This window comes from Halichoerus grypus, chromosome 12, assembly GCF_964656455.1.
Source record: "Halichoerus grypus chromosome 12, mHalGry1.hap1.1, whole genome shotgun sequence".
Taxonomy (NCBI): Eukaryota; Metazoa; Chordata; class Mammalia; order Carnivora; family Phocidae; genus Halichoerus; species Halichoerus grypus.
Genome location: NC_135723.1, coordinates 91,493,187 through 91,512,645, shown reverse-complemented (window position 1 = coordinate 91,512,645; position 19,459 = coordinate 91,493,187). Strand labels below are relative to the sequence as shown.

Here is a 19,459-nt window from a genome sequence, read left to right as displayed (position 1 = left end):
TGTGTCTTTTTTTGTGCCAGTACCATACTGTCTTGATCACTACAGCTTTGTAATATAGCTTGAAGTCCAGAATTGTGATGCCTCCAGCTTTGCTTTTCTTTTTTCAAGATTGCTTTGGCTATTTAGGATCTTCAGTTATTCCACACAAATTTTAAGATTATTTGTCTAGTTTTTTGAAAAATGCTGTTGATATTTGATAGGGATTGTATTAAATCTGTAGATTTCTTTGGGTGATATAGACATTTTAACAATATTTGTTCTCCTAATCCATGAGCATGGGATGTCTTTCCATTTGTTTGTGTCATCATTTTGAAGTGTACAATTCAGTGGCATCAAATACATTCATAATTTTGTCATCATCCTGAACGGACACTCTGTTAGGCCATAACTCCTCACTCCTACCCACCCCCAATCCCTGGTAACTTCTACTTTCTGTTTCTATGAGTTTGCCTATTCTCTATTTCATATAAGGGGAATTATACAGTACTGTGTCTGGCTTATTTCACATTGCAGCCTGAAACAGGTGTTCATTAATGCTCATCTCACTGTGGCATCCCCTTTGAGACATTGCAAACCTCTGCACCACCAAGCCTGATCGGCCGCCGATCCCACTGGTGCCTCTACAACAGTTGGCTTTTCCATCCAGTCTCTTTCTTTCACACTGCCACCTCCTGCCCCATGCTGTAATGTCATCCAGCCCAACACTGTCAGACAAGTATTCTTCAAACACCAATACCACCCCTTCTGTTCAGGAGCCTTCAGTGCCTCCCTGCCCCTGCCCCTCTCAATCCCTGACTATAGGTGAAGCCCAGAATCCTCATCCTGGCATTAAAGGTCTTCTATGATCTTTGTCAATCAGCCTTTGTATCCTTGGATCCATGGCTAAGGGAAGATTTGGATAAGAGGAGGATTGACAGAATACAAGGATGTTGGACATATGACTGAGTAAAAGGCATCACCAGAGAGGTAGAGAGTGACACAAAGCAGGGACACCAGCAGCACAGAGAAAAGCTGTAGGTTCTCACCAGGACTGGCATGCCTGTAGGAGAAGCTGTTCTTCTGTTTACCCCTCTTCCAGCTTTATTGAGCTGTAATTGACATACAACATTGCGTAAATTTAAGGTGTACAGTGTATTGATTTGATACACTTCTATATTGCAAAATGATACCTGCCATAGAGTTCGTCAACACCTCCATCATATCACATAATTACCATTTCTTTCTCTTTTTTTTTTTTTAATTTTTTTTAAGATTTTATTTATTTATTTGACAGAGAGAGACATAGCCAGAGAGGGAACACAAGCAAGGGGACTGGTAAGAGGAAGAAGCAGGCTTCCCGCGGAGCAGGGAGCCGGATGCGGGGCTCGATCCCAGGACCCTGGGATCATGACCTGAGCAGAAGGCAGGCGGTTAACAACTGAGCCACCCAGGCGCCCCTCTTTCTCTTTTTTTTTGTGGTGAGAACATTTAAGAGTGACTCTCTTAACAACTTTAAAATATATTATAAAGTATTAAATCAGGGAGACTCAATTCCCATAACAACTACCCTCCCTCCTCCACCCCCATCTAGTCTCCATCTTCTCTCCACATTCCCCATCCTCCATCGTCCCTCTTACATCCTCTCCTTTCTCCCTCTTCCTCTTCCTCCTGCTTTCCTCCCCTTGCCTTCAGCTTGCAGCTTCCATCCGTATGCCCATCTGATGGTCTTGTCCTTCATGATTGTGTCTTGTGCGAGGCCCTGTGGATACAGAGCTACAAGCCATAGACCCTGCCTTCAAGTTTCTTACAATCTGCTTAGTGAGATGAGGCTCACACAGCAAAGAACCACTAACAAAACAGCCAGATGTTAGAACCAGGTGAGTGGCGCAGGCAACAGCATGTAGGATCAGAGCAGAGAGGTGAGCATGGCCAGGGCAGTGGAGCCTCCCTGAGGGGATAATTGAGGCATAAATTGAACACTGAAAGGAGCAGCATCCTCAGGGGAGGAAGGAGGTGAAGTGGTGTGAGCCAAGACCGGAGGCAGGGATGTGCAGTGGATTTGGTCATGCTGGCTGCCATCAGAGTGCCATGCCGAGGGGGCTGGACAAGATGGCCTGGGCAGGGCAGCCTCTGCAGCTTCACTGCACAGACTCGGAGACGAGAAGCTCTGGGGACCGGCTAAGGAAGGGTCACACCATAGATGAGTGAATGAGTCCACCAGTTTGGATTGCAGTCTAAGATTCATGACCACATAATTTCTTTGACTATAATTTATGATTCATTGTGATTTACGGCAGACTCAGAGTTCTGAATCTCCAGTTACCCTTGGGGATTTGAGGGGACCATAGTCACATCTAAACTCAAGGGGGCATGTCAGGGAGGTAGATGGGCAAGACTCAGGACTAGTGTTTAGGAGACCTGACACCAAGCTGGCTGTGCCTCCAAACAGCTGTGTGACCCTGGGCAAGTCACTTGCCCTCTCTGGGTCACATATTCTGTATTGGAAAATGGGAGGCTAGGACTAGTTCAGAGGTTTTCCAATGATGACTAGCCAGAGCCCCAGTATGGAAAGCAGATGAAAAGGGACTGTCAGTTGCTACCCTTTGCCCACAGTGACCTTTAGGAGCTGAGCCTAAAAGTCATTAGATCAGCAGGGTGCCTGGCTGGCTCAGTGGGTAGAGCTTCTGACTCTTGATCTAGGCATTGAAAATTCGAACCCTACCGTGGGTGTAGAGATTACTTAAAAAAAAAAAAAAGTCACTGGAGCAAGTTTCTTCAAACTAACTTTTTGTGACAACAAAATCCAGGACACCTAGGATCATACTCCTGGTCTATCTAAAGGCGGCCTGTAATTCCAGGTCTATTTGTGAGAAAAGAATAGTTGGTTTTCAACTAAGTACCCCCCCACACCTATACAAAGCGTTCTTAGCTTTATTTTTTTTTTTTTACGTTCCTAGCTTTAAATAAAAATCCATCACTGCTCAATTGTATATAACCCATCCTTATTTATTTTTCTCCAAAATATTGGACATAGCACTGACTATGGATAAGAGTTTTGCTGATTACCCTAAAGACACAAAAAGAAATGGGGCATTCTATCCTCTTTCCAAATGTATGCCATTCTTTTTCTTACACAATTCTCATGCTCTTTTTCAATACTAGGTTTTCCATTTTAATGTGAAGTTTAAACGAATCTCCCAACAGTTTTATGGTTATGCTTTTCTTGTATCCTACTATTTTCTGTGCTTTACCCCACCGCTCACCAGCGCTGGTGAGAAGAAGAAGAGAGAAAGGGTTAGAATTTTCACTTCAATGGACTGGTCCTTGCCAATGATAATAAAAAGCATGCAAAGACTGACTGGCCGAGATGGATGAGGAGAAGCAGTGATCTGTGGGCTGGGTGAGGTGCACTCATGGGAGCCCCATTACATGCCCCATTACATTCCCACACTGTTCTTACTTTCTGTTCTCTAAAATACTAGAGAAACCTCTGCCAGTCTGTAGGCCACTAAATCTAATCTGCCTGTCCCTTTTCACCACCCCAGGAAAAAAGAGGAAGATTTGCAGACCTATTGGATGCTAAATATTTACGGACCACGTTACAGATCTGGGTCATATGGTAAGAATGTAATTATTTCAAAATGACTTTTCAATAAACACAGAGCCCACTTAAGTAAATCCACTCAGTGCTGGGGGGGAGTAAAACCACAAGGCTGACTCCAGCAATGTCTTATCCTTCTGCTACCACCACCAACCAACCAATAAATAAACCATTTTTTTTTAAAGGAGAAAGAAATTATTGATGACTAGATTTTTATTTTTCGTATGAGGTCACTTTCTAACCTTTTGTAGTCTGGCCTTTTTCCTCGCCACATGACAAAGTGATCCTTTGAAGTTACCAGGAATCAAATTCAATGGAATAGACTCTCGTGGTTTTCTTTGTGCCTCACTCTCTGCAGCCATGACCTTGAATACACAAAGATTTTCTAAACAAGATACAAAAAGTGCTACTCCATTAAATTAGGAACTCTGAGCCATGAGATACCATGAGGAATCTGAAAGGTAAGGTCACCAACGGGGAGAAGAAATTTCTAAAATACCTAGCAAATAAATTTATATATATATACAACTATAGCTATATATAAAATTATATGTATATAATTTTTTTCAACAAGAAAAAGATACACAAACCAGTAGAGAAATAGGCAAGAGACTTGAACTGGCACTTGGCCAAAAATTAGATCAAAAAATATATGAAAACATGCTCAACCTTAAAGTCACCAGGGAAATGCAAATTAAAACCAATGAGACACCGTTACAAATCCACTGGAATGGCTAAAATTAAATTAACTATTAAATTAACTATACCAATTAACTAACCAATTAGATTAACTATAGCAAGTGTTGGGAAGAATGTAAATTAACTGGAACTCTCATGCACTGCTGACTGGAGTTCAAATTAAAACCACTTTGGGAAACTATTTAGAGGTATTTATCACAGTTGAAAATATGCATAGCCTATGACTCAGTAATTCCATTCATAGCTTTATACCCAACAGAAATGCATACATGTGTTTACCAAAATACATTTGCATGAATGTCCTTAGCATTATTTTATTTGTAACAGCCCCAAACTCTAAACCATCCACATGTCCATTCACAGTATAATGGATACACTGTGTTACAATCATAAAATGGAATACTATACAATAATGGGAAAGAGAAAACTAGTTATCTACATTCAACATGGCTGAATCTTACAAACATCATAAGGAGCAGAGGAAGCCAGACACACAGATACATATTCTGTGATTCCATTTATATAAAGATAGAAAGCAGGCAAAACTAATCTATAGTGTTTAAATTCAGGAAAGTGTCTATCTGCCTTTCTCAGATAAAATCATTATTAATAGGCTGGTATGTTGCCTCTTAAGACTTTAATTTTTAAAATACTCTCAATATTTGGAAATTGAACTAGAGCTACTTTATTTTTTTTAAAGATTTTATTTATTTATTTGAGAAAGAGAGAGAGCCCAAGCAGGGGGAGCAGCAGTGGGAGGGGGAGAAGCCGGCTCCCCACTAAGCAGAGAGCCCCACGTGGGGCTCAATCCCAGGACCCCAGGATCATGACCCAAGCCAAAGGCAGACACTTAACCGACTGAGTCACCCAGGCGCCCTGAACTAAAGCTACTTTAATAACAAGGGGAAGTATTGTAATTATTGGGGTTTTTTGATACTTTGTTATGAAACAAATGCACACAAAAGTAGAGGTACCGTGATGACCCCTGATTGATCCATCGCCCATATCTGACAGTCACTGACAGTCGCTCATAGTTGCTTTGGCTGTGTTTTCCTGTGCTGACATACTTTGAAGCAAGCCCAGGCTCCGTGACATTTCATCCCGATACTTCATTAAGAGTCTCAACTACTCAAGGACATTTTCTTAGATGATTCCATTCCTATAATTAACAGACAAGTTTAACAATCATCTCACTAATATCGGCTGATACCCAGAACATTGGCACTTTCCCCTGGTTGTCCCTCTACGCTGTTGACGGCTGGCTTTTGCAACCACTTCTGTGAAGCTAAGAGGGGCACCAGTGGAATTTCTGGGGGGGGCTGATATTTCTTTCCTTGACTTTGATACATGAACTTTTCTGTATGTTATTATAATTTTATCTCAACACAAATATTTATTAAAGAATAGACAGAAAAAAGACAGGAAGTACATATAAAGAAAAAGCAACCCCCCCCCCCCCGTGGCTCTTCATGGCCTTTTATTTATTTTTTATTTTTTAAAAATTTTATTTATTTATTTGACAGAGAGATTGGGAACACAAGCAGGGGGAGTGGGAGAGGGAGAAGCAGGCTTCCCGCGGAGCAGGGAGCCCGATGTGGGGCTCGATCCCAGGACCCTGGGATCATGACCCGAGTGGAAGGCAGAAACTTAACAACCGAGCCACCCAGGTGCCCCTCCTGGCCTTTAAAGATGCTTTGGGACAGGCAGAATTCTGAAGATCACTCTCTGCCCCCCCCCCCAAGATTACCAACTCCTGTTGATTTCATCACACACTAATTTGGGTGCTGGTGTGAAGGGACTGTAGAGATGTAATTAAGGTTGCGGGCCTTAAAATACAGAGGGTAGCCTGGATTAAACAGGTGGGCCCAATCCAATCACTTGAGTCTTTAAAAGTAGAGAGATGTCTCCAGCTGGGAATACAGATGGAGGAGAAGAGAAAGCACGAGGTGAGGCGGGAGGAGAGATTCCAGAGCAGGAGGACCCGGCTCAGCGTCCCCGGCTGTGAAGACAAGGAAGGAAGGAAGCCTATAGAAACCGAGAGCAACTGGTCAAGAGTAGCAAGGGGATGGAGCCCCATGGAGCTGAATTCTGCCCCGGATCGGGGAAGATTCTGCCCCCGTCCCCAGCAAGGCCTAAGGCCCTGCCTATACTGGCATTTCTGCCTTGGGAGCCTCACGGCAGAGAAATCAGCCCGACCCACACAACTTCTGGCCTACAGAACGGAGCACGTAGATGTGTGTTCTTTTCAGCCACCGAGCTGGTGCTAATTTGTTAGAGCGGAGATAGAAAGTGAGCCCAAGCTTCAAATTTCCTTCACGGCTGCGGGGTCCTCCCGGATCCGGCCCCAGGCTGCGCTTGCAAATCCCTTTCCCGCCCGGGTTCCCCTGCACGCCTCCCTCGGGCTCCCCAGGAGAGGTGCGCCCAGCCTTTGGCGCCCTCCGCACCTGATGCACCCCCCCACCTGACCGCTCTCCCCCTTGTCCCCTCTTCTCCCCACCTCTCCCCATCTCTGCTGGCGCTGCCCCTCCTTCAGGCCCGGGGCAGCTTTCTAACGAGCGGCTTCTCTCCCTTCCAGGCTGGGAATCTCTTTCGCCTACTACGGCGTCATCCTGGCCAGCGCCGAGCTGCTGGAGCGGGACCTGGTGTGTGGCTCGCGGTCCGAGTCCGAGTCCGAGTCCGGGGTGGCCGTAACCCTGCCGGACACAGAGGAGAGCCACAGCCCCTGCCACTGCCACGTGTTTGCTCCCTCCGACTACCGGACCATGATTATCAGCACCGTTGGCGAAATTGCTCGTAAATGTCGACCTCCGTGTTTTGGGTCCCTGTCTGTTTGGGGTGGGGGAGCCGGTCCTAGACGGGCTCCTGCCTGGCAGAACTGAACAGGTCCCCTCCCCTTCCTTGCTCATGTGTCTCCAATGCAGATTGGTGTGGGGAGAAGTCTGCAGGAGTAGAGCTTTGAATTACTATATTCTATCAATTCTAAGATGCATTCCCCCCACCCCCCACTTCGGACGTCTCCGAAATTGAGATGTCTTACAATGGCTCCTTAGATTTCAATTTGCGGCACTGTTTGCATTTTAGTAGACATAAAATAATAGTACTTAAAAATCAGTGGCCCTGTAAATTTGATGAGAAACAGTAAAACCATTTAAAATATAGACCTAGCAGGTTTGCAATTAACGATAGACCTACGTGTTATAATCATCTTGGGCATAAAATACCCTTTATATACACACCAGTGCTTGTCCTTCTTTGACCCACGAGGAAAAAGCATGGGGAAGGAGTCATGAACTGGATGACCATGGGACTGGGTTTTGGCTGGAACACACATGAGGTTCGGATGAAGTTGCCTCTTTCTGAAATGACAAGAAGGAATCCTTGCCAATGTTGGTAAATACCACTTGCTTTCGAGGTTTCAGAAATTGTCATTGTCATTTGTTTTCTAGTGAATCCTTTCAATATCCTGGGCATCAATTTCCTGGGAAGACGGCTGAGCCTTTCTATCACCATGGGATGCACAGCCTTATTCTTCCTCCTCCTCAACATTTGCACATCAAGGTATTTTTCTCTCTGATTGCTTGAAAATAATCTAGGTTTGTGCAGTGGGTTTAAGTTGTGGTTTCCTGACCCATAGTGTTCAGCGGGCATCGGGGCAAGTCCCTTTCACCAGGGGAGTAGTGAATGGGCGGCTGCTGATTTGACTGGAATGGGTCTTTCCTGGCACCTGCCGCTCCCCCTCCCCTCTTGCACTGACCCGGCCCTGCCTCAGCTCTCCCAGGATACAGGTGCTAATGCAGCCACAATCCCTCCACCCGCCAAGATATTTAGGATCTTTATGCTAAGCTTCGTGGAACGTCAGGACTCTAGTTGTTTACCAAATTATCTGGACTGTTGTTACAGTAGTTCAGGGAAATAGGTAACCTACTTGTGGTGTAAAAATTCGCTTCACTCTTTAATTTGCAATCTTAGAATGTCCTCAATGGCAATCTATATCCTTCTGCGAACAGCATCATTTTTGGAGGGTGGTAGCCGAAGGTGGGCTAATCTGGGGGGGGCCAGGCTGGAACAGCACACTTGGGGGAGTGGGAAGGACAGATGGGGAGTTGGGTTGAAGACTGGGGTCCAGCATTTATTTTAGGACCCCACAATCAGGCCAGGTGAGAAGCAGCATCTCCCCGGGACCCGGTTATCTGTGGGCATGTGTCAGCATTTCTCATGCTAAACTGTGTAACGTGAGCACCTGTCAAGGCCATGGAAAGCCCTCCATGCTGCCTTTCCTAACGTCTCTGGCATCTTGTTCCCTAGCTCTGGCCTGACAGGCTTCCTCTTCATGCTGAGGGCTTTGGTGGCAGCCAACTTCAACACCATCTACATTTACACTGCTGAGGTGAGTTGTGGGTTGGTTACTCCAAGACCTGCACGGCGAGCTACTTAGGGTGTCTGTCCATTGAAGACGCATCCTAGCTTCTGTTGACTTTTGACAATTTTCTAAAAGCACTCCAAGAAAATGCTAGCAGGCGGTTTGATAGTTTGCTCTGCTCCATAGAGTCTACTGAAAGCCAGTGTATGAGAGGACATTTAAGGACCCACCTATCTCATGACACAGCATGCATGTAAAAAATCCACCTCCTTGTCCTAGCACCATGTTGTGTTCCCCTCCATCTGTTATTTGCCACATGTAGCTTAAATTTGAATATAATAGCCTAAATTTGAATGATATTCTTTATTGAATTAATACATCTATTGTATGCAGGGCACTACCTGAAGGAGCTAGAGAATTTCCTCAAACACCCACCTTAAAGAGCTAGTTTTCCTAGAAGTAATATGTGAACCAAAAACTTAACAGTATTTTAATTGGTTTTGTCCTTCATTGAGCTAGAGAAAGTGGCACTACAGAGACTGGTAAAGCTGTGCTCATTTTCTTCCCCTGCCCCCAAGTTTTTATTTCAATTCTACTTAGTTAACATACTGTCTAATATTAGTTTCAGGTGTACAATATAGAGATTCAACACTTCCATACAACACCCGGTGCTCATCACAAGTGCACTCCTTAATTCCCATCACCTGTTTCCTTCATCCCCCCCCCCCCTCCTCTCTCTAACCAATCAATGTGTTCTCTATAGTTAAGAGTCTGTTTCTTGGTTTGTCTCTCTTTCCCTCACCCCCATGTTCATTTGTTTTGTTTCTTAAATTCCACATAGGAGTGAAATCATACGGTATTTGTCTTTCTCTGATTTCACTTAGCATAATATTCTTCATAGCTCCATCCATGTTGTTGCAAATGGCAAGTTTTCATTCTTCTTGATGGCTGAATAATATTCCATTGTAGATCTATACCACATCTTTATTCATCAGTCGCTGGACATTTGAGCTCTTTCCATAATTTGGCTATTGTGGACATTGCTGCTATAAACATTGGGGTGCATGTATCCTTTCAAATTAGTATTTTTGGGTAAATACCTAGTGCAATTGCTGGATCATAGGAGAGTTCTATTTTTAACTTTTTGAGGAACCTCCATACTGTTTCCAGAATGGCTGCACCAGTTTGCATTCCCACCAACAGTGTAGGAGGTTTCCCCTTTCTCCGTATCCTCCCCAACCCCTGTTGTTTCCTGTGTTGTTAATTTTAGCCATTTTGACAGGTGTGAGGTGGGATCTCATTGTGGTTATGATTTGCATTTCATGATGAGTGTTGTTGAGCATCTTTTCATATATCTGTTGGCCATCTGTATGTCTTTGGAAAAATGTCTATTGTCTTCTGCCCATTTTTTAACTGGATTATTTTGGTTTGGGTGTTGAGTTTGATAAATTCTTTATATCTTTTGGATACTAACCCTTTATCAGGTATGTCATTAGCAAATATCTTCTCCCATTCTGAAGGTTGTCTTTTAGTTTGGTTGATTGTTTGCTATGCAGAAACTTTTTATTTTATGTAGTCCCAATAGTTTATTTTTGCTTTTGTTTCCCTTGCCTCAGGGGACATATCTAGTAAGAAGTTGATATGGCCGATGTCAGAGAAGTGACTGCCTGTGTTCTCCAGAATTTAAACGGTTTCCTGTCTCACATTTAGGGCTTGCATCCATTTTGAATTTATTTTTGTGTATGGTGTAAGAAAGTGGTCCAGTTTCATTCTTCATGTTGCTGTCCAGTTTTCCCAACACCTTTTGTTGAAGAGATGATCTTTTTTTCCATTGTATAGTCTCTCCTGCTTTGTCGAAGATTAATTGATCATACAGTTTCTGGGCTCTCTGTTCCATTGATCTATGTGTCTGTTTTTGTGCCAGTACCATACTGTCTTGATCATTACAGCTTTGTAATATAGCTTGAAGTCCAGAATTATGATGCCTCCAATTTTGCTTTTCTTTTTCAAGATTGCTTTGGCTATTTAGGGTCTTTTGTGGTTCCATACAAATTTTAGGATTATTTCATCTAGCTCTGTGAAAAATACCAGTGGTATTTTCATAGGGATTGCATTAAATGTGTGATTGCTTTGGGTAATATAGGCATTTTAACAATATTTGTTCTTCCAATCCATGAGCATGGAATGTTTTTCCATTTCTTTGTGTCATCTTCAATTCCTTTGACCAGTGTTTTGTAGTTTTCAGAGTACAGGTCTTTGACTTCTTTGGTTAGGTTTATTCCTAGGTATCTAACGGGTTTTGGTGCAATTGCAAATGGGATCAATTTCTTGATTTCTCTTTCTGCTGCTTCATTATTGGTGTATAGAAATGCAACAGATTCCTGTATATTGATTTTGTATGCTGCCACGTTATTGAATTTGTGTATCCGTTCTAGCAATTTTTTGGTGGAGTCTTCTGGGTTTTCTATAGAGTATCATATCTGCAAACAGTGAAAGTTTGACTCCTTCCTTGCCAATTTTGATGCCTTTTATTTCTTTTTGTTGTCTGAATGCTGAGGCTAGGACTTCCAGTACTATGTTAAATAACAGTGGTGAGAGTGGACATTCCTGTCTTGTTCCTTACTGTAGAGGAAAAGCTCTCAATTTTCCTCAATGAGAATGATACTAGCTGTGGGTTTTCATATATGGCCTTTATTATGTTGAGTTATGTTCCCTCTAACCCTGCTTTGTTGAGGGTTTTTATCATGAATGGGTGTTGAAAGGATCCTATGGTTCTTACTCTTTTATTAATGTGGTGTATGTATCCAGTTGATGGATGTGCAAATACTGAACCACCTTTGAAGCCAAGGAATAAATCCCACTTGATAGTGGTGAATGATTATTTTAATGTACTGTTGGATTCTATTTGCTAGTATTTTATTAAGAATTTTTGTACCCGTGTTCATTAAAGATATTGGCCTGTAGTTTTGTTTTTTAGTGGAGTCTTTTATCTTATTTTATTTGTTTTGTTTGTCAACATACATTACATCATTAGTTCTTGATGTAGTGTTCCATGATTCATTGTTTGCATATAACACCCAGTGCTCCATGCCTTCTTTAATATGTGCCTTCTTTAATACCCATCACCAGGCTAACCCATCCCCCCACCCCACCCCCCTCCCCTCTAGAACCCTCAGTTTGTTTCTCAGAGTCCATAGTCTCTGATGGTTCGTCCCCCCCCCGAACCCCCCCCTTCATTTTTCCCTTCCTACTATCATCTTCTTCTTTTTAACATATAATGTATTCTTTGTTTCAGAGGTACAGGTCTGTGATTCATCAGTCTTACACAATTCACAGCGCTCACCATAGCACATATCCCCCGCAGTGTCCCTTACCCAGCCACCCCATCCTCCCACCTCCCTCCACTCCAGCAACCCTCAGTTTTTTTCCTGAGATTAAGAGTCTCTTACGGTTTGTCTCCCTCTCTGGTTTCATTTTGTTTCAATTTTCCTCCCGTCCTCTATGATCCTCTGTCTTGTTTCTCAAATTCCTCATATCAGTGAGATCATATGATACTTGTCTTTCTCTGATTGACTTATTTCCCTTAGCATAATATGCTCTAGGTCCCTCCATGTCGTTGCAAATGGTAAGATTTTATTGTTTTTTTTTTTTGATGGCTGCATAATATTCCATTTTGTGTGTGTGTGTGTGTGTGTGTGTGTGTGTGTGTATACACCACATATTCTTTATCCATTCATCTGTTGATGGACATCTTGGCTCTTTCCATAGTTTGGCTATTGTGGGCATTGCTGCTATAAACATCGGGGTGCACGTACCCCTTTGGATCCCTACATTTGTATCTTTGGGGTAAATACCCAGTAGTGCAATTGCTGGGTCATAGGGTAGCTCTATTTTCAACTTTTTGAGGAACTTCCATACTGTTTTTCAGAGTGGCTGCACCAGCTTGCATTCCCACCAACAGTGTAGGAGGGTTCCCCTTTCTCCACATTCTCGCCAACATCTGTTGTTTCCTGACTTGTTAATTTTAGCCATTCTGACTGGTGTGAGGTAGTATCTCATTGAGGTTTTGATTTGGATTTCCCTGATGCATAATGATGTTGAACACTTTTTCATGTGTCTGTTGGCCATTTGGATGTCTTCTATGCACAAATGTCTGTTCATGTCTTCCCATTTCTTGATTGGATTATTTGTCCTTTGGGTGTTGAGTTTGATAAGTTCTTTATAGATTTTGGATACTAGCCCTTTATCTGATATGTCATTTGCAAATATCTTCTCCCATTCTGTTAGTTGTCTTTTGCTTTTGTTGATTGTTTCCTTTGCTGTGCAAAAGCTTTTTATCTTGATGAAGTTCCAGTAGTTCATTTTTGCCCTTGCTTCCCTTGCCTTTGGCGATGTGTTTAGGAAGAAGTTACTGCGGCTGAGGTTGAAGAGGTTGCTACCTGTGTTCTCCTCAAGGATTTTGATGGATTCCTGTCTCACACTGAGGTCTTTCATCCATTTCAAGTCTATTTTTGTGTGTGGTGTAAGGAAATGGTCCAGTTTCATTCTTCATGTGGCTGTCCAATTTTTCCAACACCATTTGTTGAAGAGACCATCATTTTTCCACTGGACATTCTTTCCTGCTTTGTCGAAGATTAGTTAACCATAGAGTTGAGGGTCCATTTCTGGGCTCTCTATTCTGTTCCATTGATCTATGTGTCTGTTTTTGTGCCAGCACCATACTGTCTTGATGATGACAGCTTTGTAATAGAGCTGGAAGTCCGGAATTGTGATGCCGCCAGCTTTGCTTTTCTTTTTCAACATTCCTCTGGCTATGCGGGGTCTTTTCTGGTTCCATACAAATTTTAGGATTATTTCTCCATATCTGAAAAAAGTTGATGGTATTTTGATAGGGATTGCATTAAATGTGTAGATTGCTCTAGGTAGCATAGACGTTTTCACAATATTCTTCCAATCCATGAGCATGGAACATTTTTCCATTTCTTTGTGTCTTCCTCAATTTCTTTCATGAGTATTCTGTAGTTTTCTGAGTACAGATCCTTTGCCTCTTTGGTTAGATTTATTCCTAGGTATCTTATGGTTTTGGGTGCAGTTGTAAATGGGACCGACTCCTTAATTTCTCTTTCTTCTGTCTTGTTGTTGGTGTATAGAAATGCCACTGATTTCTGTGGATTGATTTTATATCCTGCCACTTTACTGAATTCCTGTATGAGTTCTAAGTTTGGGGTCAGTTCTCTTGGGTTTGTCACATAAAGTATCATCATCTGTAAAGAGTGAGAGTTTGATTTGTTCTTTGCTGATTCGGATGCCTTTTATTTCTTTTTGTTGTCTGATTGCTGAGGCAAGGACTTCTAATACTATGTTGAATAGCAGTGGTGATAGTGGACATCCCTGCCATGTTCCTGACCTTAGGGGAAAAGCTCTGTTTTTCCCCCATTGAGAATGATATTTGCTGTGGGTTTTTCATAGATGGCTTTTATGATATTGAGGTATGTACCCTCTGTCCCTACACTCTGAAGAGTTTTAATCAAGAAAGGATGCTGTACTTTGTCAAATGCTTTTTCTGCATCTATTGAGAGGATCATGTGGTTCTTTGTTTTATTAATGTATTGTATCACATTGATTGATTTGCGGATGTTGAACCAACCTGGCAGCCCAGGAATACATCCCACTTGGTCATGGTGAATAATCCCTTTAATGTACTGTTGTATCCTATTGGCTAGTATTTTGGTGAGAATTATTGTATCCATGTTCATCAGGAATATTGGTCTGTAATTCTCCTTTTTGATGGGGTCTTTCTCTGGTTTTGGGATCAAGGTAATGGTGGCCTCATAAAACGAGTTTGGAAGTTTTCCTTCCATTTCTATGTTCTGGAACAGTTTCAGAAGAATAGGTATTAATTCTTCTTTAAATGTTTGGTAGAATTCCCCTGGGAAGCCATCTGGCCCTGGGCTGCTGTTGGGAGATTTTTCATGACTGCTTCAATTTCCTTAGTGGTTATAGGTCTGTTCAGGTTTTCTATTTCTTCCTGGTTCAGTTTTGGTAGTTGATACATCTCTAGGAATGCATCCATTTCTTCCAGGTTATCTAATTTGCTGGCATATAGTTGCTCATAATGTTCTTATAATTGTTTGTCTTTCTTTGGTGTTGGTTGTGATCTCTCCTCTTTCATTCATGATTTTGTTGATTTGGGTCATTTCTCTTTTCTTTTTGATAAGTCTGGCCAGGGGTTTATCAATCTTGTTAATTCTTTCAAAGAACCAGCTCCTAGTTCCGTTGATCTGTTCTGTTCTTTTGGTTTCTATTTCATTGATTTCTGCTCTGATCTTTATTATTTCTCTTCTCCTGCTGGGTTTAGGCTTTATTTGCTCTTCTTTCTCCAGTTCCTTTAGGTGTAGGGTTAGGTTGTGTACTTGAGACCTGTCTTGTTTCTTGAGAAAGGCTTGTATTGCTATATACTTTCCTCTTAGGACTGCCTTTGCTGTATCCCAAAGATTTTGAACAGTTGTGTTTTCATTTTCATTGGTTTCCATGAATTTTTAAAATTCTTCTTTAATTTCCTGGTTGACCCATTCATTCTTTAGTAGGATGCTCTTTAACCTCCATGTATTTGAGTTCTTTCTGACTTTCCTCTTGTGATTGAGTTCTAGTTTCAAAGCATTGTGGTCTGAAAATATGCAGGGAATGATCCCAATCTTTTGGTACTGGTTGAGACCTGATTTGTGACCTAGGATGTGATCTGTTCTGGAGAATGTTCCACGGGCAGTAGAGAAGAATGTGTATTCTGTTGCTTTGGGATGGAATGCTCTGAATATATCTGTGAAGTCCATTTGGTCCAGTGTGTCATTTAAAGTCTTTATTTCCTTGTTGATCTTTTGCTTAGATGATCTGTCCATTTCAGTGAGGGGGGTGTTAAAGTCCCCCACTACTATTGTATTGTTGATGTGTTTCTTTGCTTTTGTTATTAACTGGCTTATATAATTGGCTGCTCCCATGTTAGGGGCATAGATATTTACAATTGTTAGATCTTCTTGTTGGATAGACCCTTTAAGTAGGATATAGTGTCCTTCCTCATTTCTTATTACAGTCTTTGGTTTAAAATCTAATTTGTCTGATATAAGGATTGCCACCCCAGCTTTCTTTTGGTGTCCATTAGCATGGTAAATGGTTTTCCACCCCCTCACTTTCAATCTGGGGGTGTCTTTGGGTCTAAAATGAGTCTCTTGCAGATAGCATATCAATGGGTCTTGTTTTTTAATCCAATCTGGTAGCCTGTGTCTTTTGATTGGGGCATTTAGCCCATTTACATTCAGGGTAACTACTGAAAGATAGGAATTTAGTGCCATTGTATTGCCTGTAAGGTGACTGTTGCTGTATATTGTCTGTGTTCCTTTCTGGTCTATGTTGCTTTAGGCTCTTTGCTTAGAGGACCCCTTTCAATATTTCTTGTAGGGCTGGTTTCGTGTTTGCAAATTCCTTTAGTTTTTCTTTGTCCTGGAAGCTTTTTATCTCTCCTTCTATTTTCAATGACAGCCTAGCTGGATATAGTATTCTTGGCTGCATATTTTTCTCATTTACTGCTCTGAATATATCATGCCAGTCCTTTCTGGCCTGCCAGGTCTCTGGATAGGTCTGTTGCCAATCTAATGTTTCTACCATTGTAGGTTACATATCTCTTCTCCCGAGCTGCTTTCAGGATTTTCTCTTTGTCTCTGAGACTCGTAAGTTTTACTATTAGATGTCGGGGTGTTGACCTATTTTTATTGATTTTGAGAGGGGTTCTCTGTGCCTCCTGCATTTTGATGCCTGTTTCCTTCCCCAAATGAGGGAAGTTCTCTGCTATAATTTGCTCCAATATACCTTCTGCCCCTCTCTCTCTTTCTTCTTCTTCTGGGATCCCAATTATTCTAATGTTGTTTCATCTTATGGTATCGCTTATCTCTTGAATTCTGCCCTCGTGATCCAGTAGTTGTTTATCTCTCTTTTTCTCAGCTTCTTTATTTTCCATCATTTGGTCTTCTATATCACTAATTCTCTCTTCTTCCTCGTTTATCCTAGCAGAGCCTCATTTTTGATTGCACCTCATTAATAGCCTTTTTGATTTCGACTTGGTTAGATTTTAGTTCTTTTATTTCTCCAGAAAGGATTTCTCTTATAACTTCCATGCTTTTTTCAAGCCTAGCTAGTATTTTTAAAATCATCATTCTGAACTCTAGTTCCAACATCGTACTAATGTGCATATTGAGTAGGTCCCTGGCAATCGGTGCTGCCTCTTGTTCTTTTTGTTGAGGTGATTTTTTTCTGTCTTGTCATTTTGTCCAGAGGAGAATAGATGAATGAGAGAACAAAATGCTAACAGGGTAACAATGTCCCCAGAAAATACACACTAAACAAATCAGAAAAGACCTGAAACCGGGGGAAAAGAAAGGGAAAGAAAGAAAAAAGGGAAAGAAAAAAAAAAAGAAAAAGATAAAAACAAACAAAAACAGAACAAAACAAACAAAAACAGAATATGATCAAATATGATCAGGCTGGTGCATAGATCAGTGCCACACACTAGATTTTGGGTGCATTTTGGTCTGTTAGAAGAAAGGGCCTCCCAGAATTTTAAAGAAAGCAAAACTTATATATGTACAAAAATAAGGGTTAATACGATGAAGGGATGGAATATGACTGTAAAGATGAAAATTATAAAAGATTTTATAAAAGGAATTGATAAGTTGTTTGAAAAAGAGGATTTTAAAAAAAGAAAAAAAAATGAGAGAATGTGATCAGGCAGGAGAGTAGAACAAAACCATACACTAGAGATTTAGGGTATATTTTGATCTGTTAGAAGAAACTGTATCTCAAAATTTTAAAGAGAGAACAACTTATATATATATATATGCCAAAAGTAAGGGTAAATACTATGAAGGGATAGAATATGACTCTAAAAATGAAAAATAAAAATGTTTTTTAAAAAAGGGATTGATAAGATGTTGGTTGAAAAAGGGAAAAAGAAAAATTTTTAAAAAGTTAAAAAAAAAATTAACTTTGAAAGACTAAAGAATCATGGTAAAAAAGCCATGGATTCTCTGTGCAGTATTCCCCTAGCACTGGAGTTCTGCCGTTCTCATTGATCAGTAAACTTGGTCTTGGCTGGCTGTTCTCGCTGATCTTCTGGGGGAGGGGCCTGTTGCCATGGTTCCCAATGTCTTTGCCGGAGGCGGAATTGCCCTGCCCTTGCCGGTCCGGGCTAAGTAATCTGCTCGGGTTTGCTCTTGGGAGCTTTTGTTCCCTGCAAGCTTTCCGTACAGCTTTGGAGGCCGAGAGTGAAAATGGCAGCCTCCCAATCTCCGCCCCGGAGGAGCCGAGAACTCGGGGCCCCCCTCCTCAGTGCGCCCCCAGAGAAAAGCCGTCAGTCACTTCCGTCTCCCCGGTCTCCGGCCGCACTCCGTGCTCACCCGGCCTGTGACCGAGCGTTTCTATCTCTGGCACCCGACCCCATGTGGAGTCCCCAAACCCAGCAGATCCCTGCGGTGTGCTCCCGCGCCGCTCCTCCCGGGGGAAGAAGGTGAGTCTCCCCGGATCTGCCACTTGTCGGGTCCCTGCTGGAGGAGCAGTGGCCCGACTGTGCCACGGATCACGGTTTATGACAACCCCGAGCTGAGAGCCCGCGCCTGGGCTCCGTCTCTGCAGCTGGCTTCCCCGCTCCAATACCTGGGAGCTCTGCCACACTCAGGCACCCCTGGTCTTTCTGTGACCCTGAGGGTCCTGAGACCACACTGTTGCAGTGAGAGTTCCACCCCCGCTTAGCCAGTGGAGCGACGTCCCTCAGCGGAGCCAACTTCTAAAAGTTCCGATTCTGTGCTCTGCGGCTCTGTCACTTGCCAGAAGCGGTGGACGGAGGCCCCCTCCCCCGCCATCTATCCTCCGAATATCGCCTCGGATTCACTTCTCCCCACGTCCTACCTTCCAGAAAGTGGTCGCTTTTCTGTTCAGAGAGGTGCTGTTATTCTTTTCTTCGATCCCCTGTTGAGTTTGTAGGTGTTCAGAATGGTCTGATCCCTATCCAGCTGAATTCCTGAGACCAGATGAAATCCAGGTCTCCTACTCCTCCACCATCTTGCTCCTCTCCCCTTTAGTGGAGTTTTTATCTGGTTTCGCTATCAGGATAATGCTGGCCTCATGGAATAAATTTGGAAGTTTTCCTTCCATTTCTGTTTTTTGGAATAGTTTGAGAAGAATGGGTATTAAATCTTCTTTAAATATTGGTAGAATTCAACTGTTAAGCCATGTGGCCCTGGACTTTGGCTTGTTGGGAGATATTCGATTACTGATTGAACTTCTTTGCTGACTATTGGTCTGTTCAAGTTTTCTGTTTCTTCCTGTTTCAGTTTTGGTAGTTTTTATGTTTCCCGGAATTCATCCATTTCTTCTGGGTTGTCAAATTTGTTGGCATATAGCTTTTCATAATATTCTCTTGTAATTGTACCTCTGTGGTGTTGGTATTTCTCCTCTCTCATTTGTGATTTTATTTTGGTCCTTTCTCTTTTCTTATAAGTCTGGCTAGGGGTATATCAATTTTATTTTTTTCAAAGAACCAGTTGCTGGTTTAATTGATCTCTATTTTTTTTTTTTTTTTTTAATCATTTATTTCTGCTCTAATCTTTATTATTTCCCTCCTTTTGCTTTCTTTAGGCTTCATTTTTCTTTTTCTAGCTCCTTTAGGTATAAGGTTAGGTTGTTTATTTGAGATTTTTCTTACTGCTTGAGGTAGGCCTCTATTACTATATAATTCCCTCTTAGGGTCGCTTTTGCTGCATCCCAAAGGTTTTGGA

The 19,459-nt window shown here is 42.1% G+C and overlaps 1 protein-coding gene across 1 annotated transcript in view; it reads left to right on the top strand.

Annotated features, from left to right (window-relative positions):
* The window catches only part of SVOPL (SVOP like), a 74,052-nt gene that overhangs the window by 24,118 nt on the left and 30,475 nt on the right, over positions 1-19,459 (top strand). The window contains exons 9-12 of the mRNA XM_078059832.1: positions 3,525-3,598; positions 6,855-7,072; positions 7,726-7,837; positions 8,585-8,666. Coding sequence (XP_077915958.1) covers positions 3,525-3,598; positions 6,855-7,072; positions 7,726-7,837; positions 8,585-8,666 — 486 coding nt within the window. The remainder of the gene's footprint in view (positions 1-3,524; positions 3,599-6,854; positions 7,073-7,725; positions 7,838-8,584; positions 8,667-19,459) is intronic.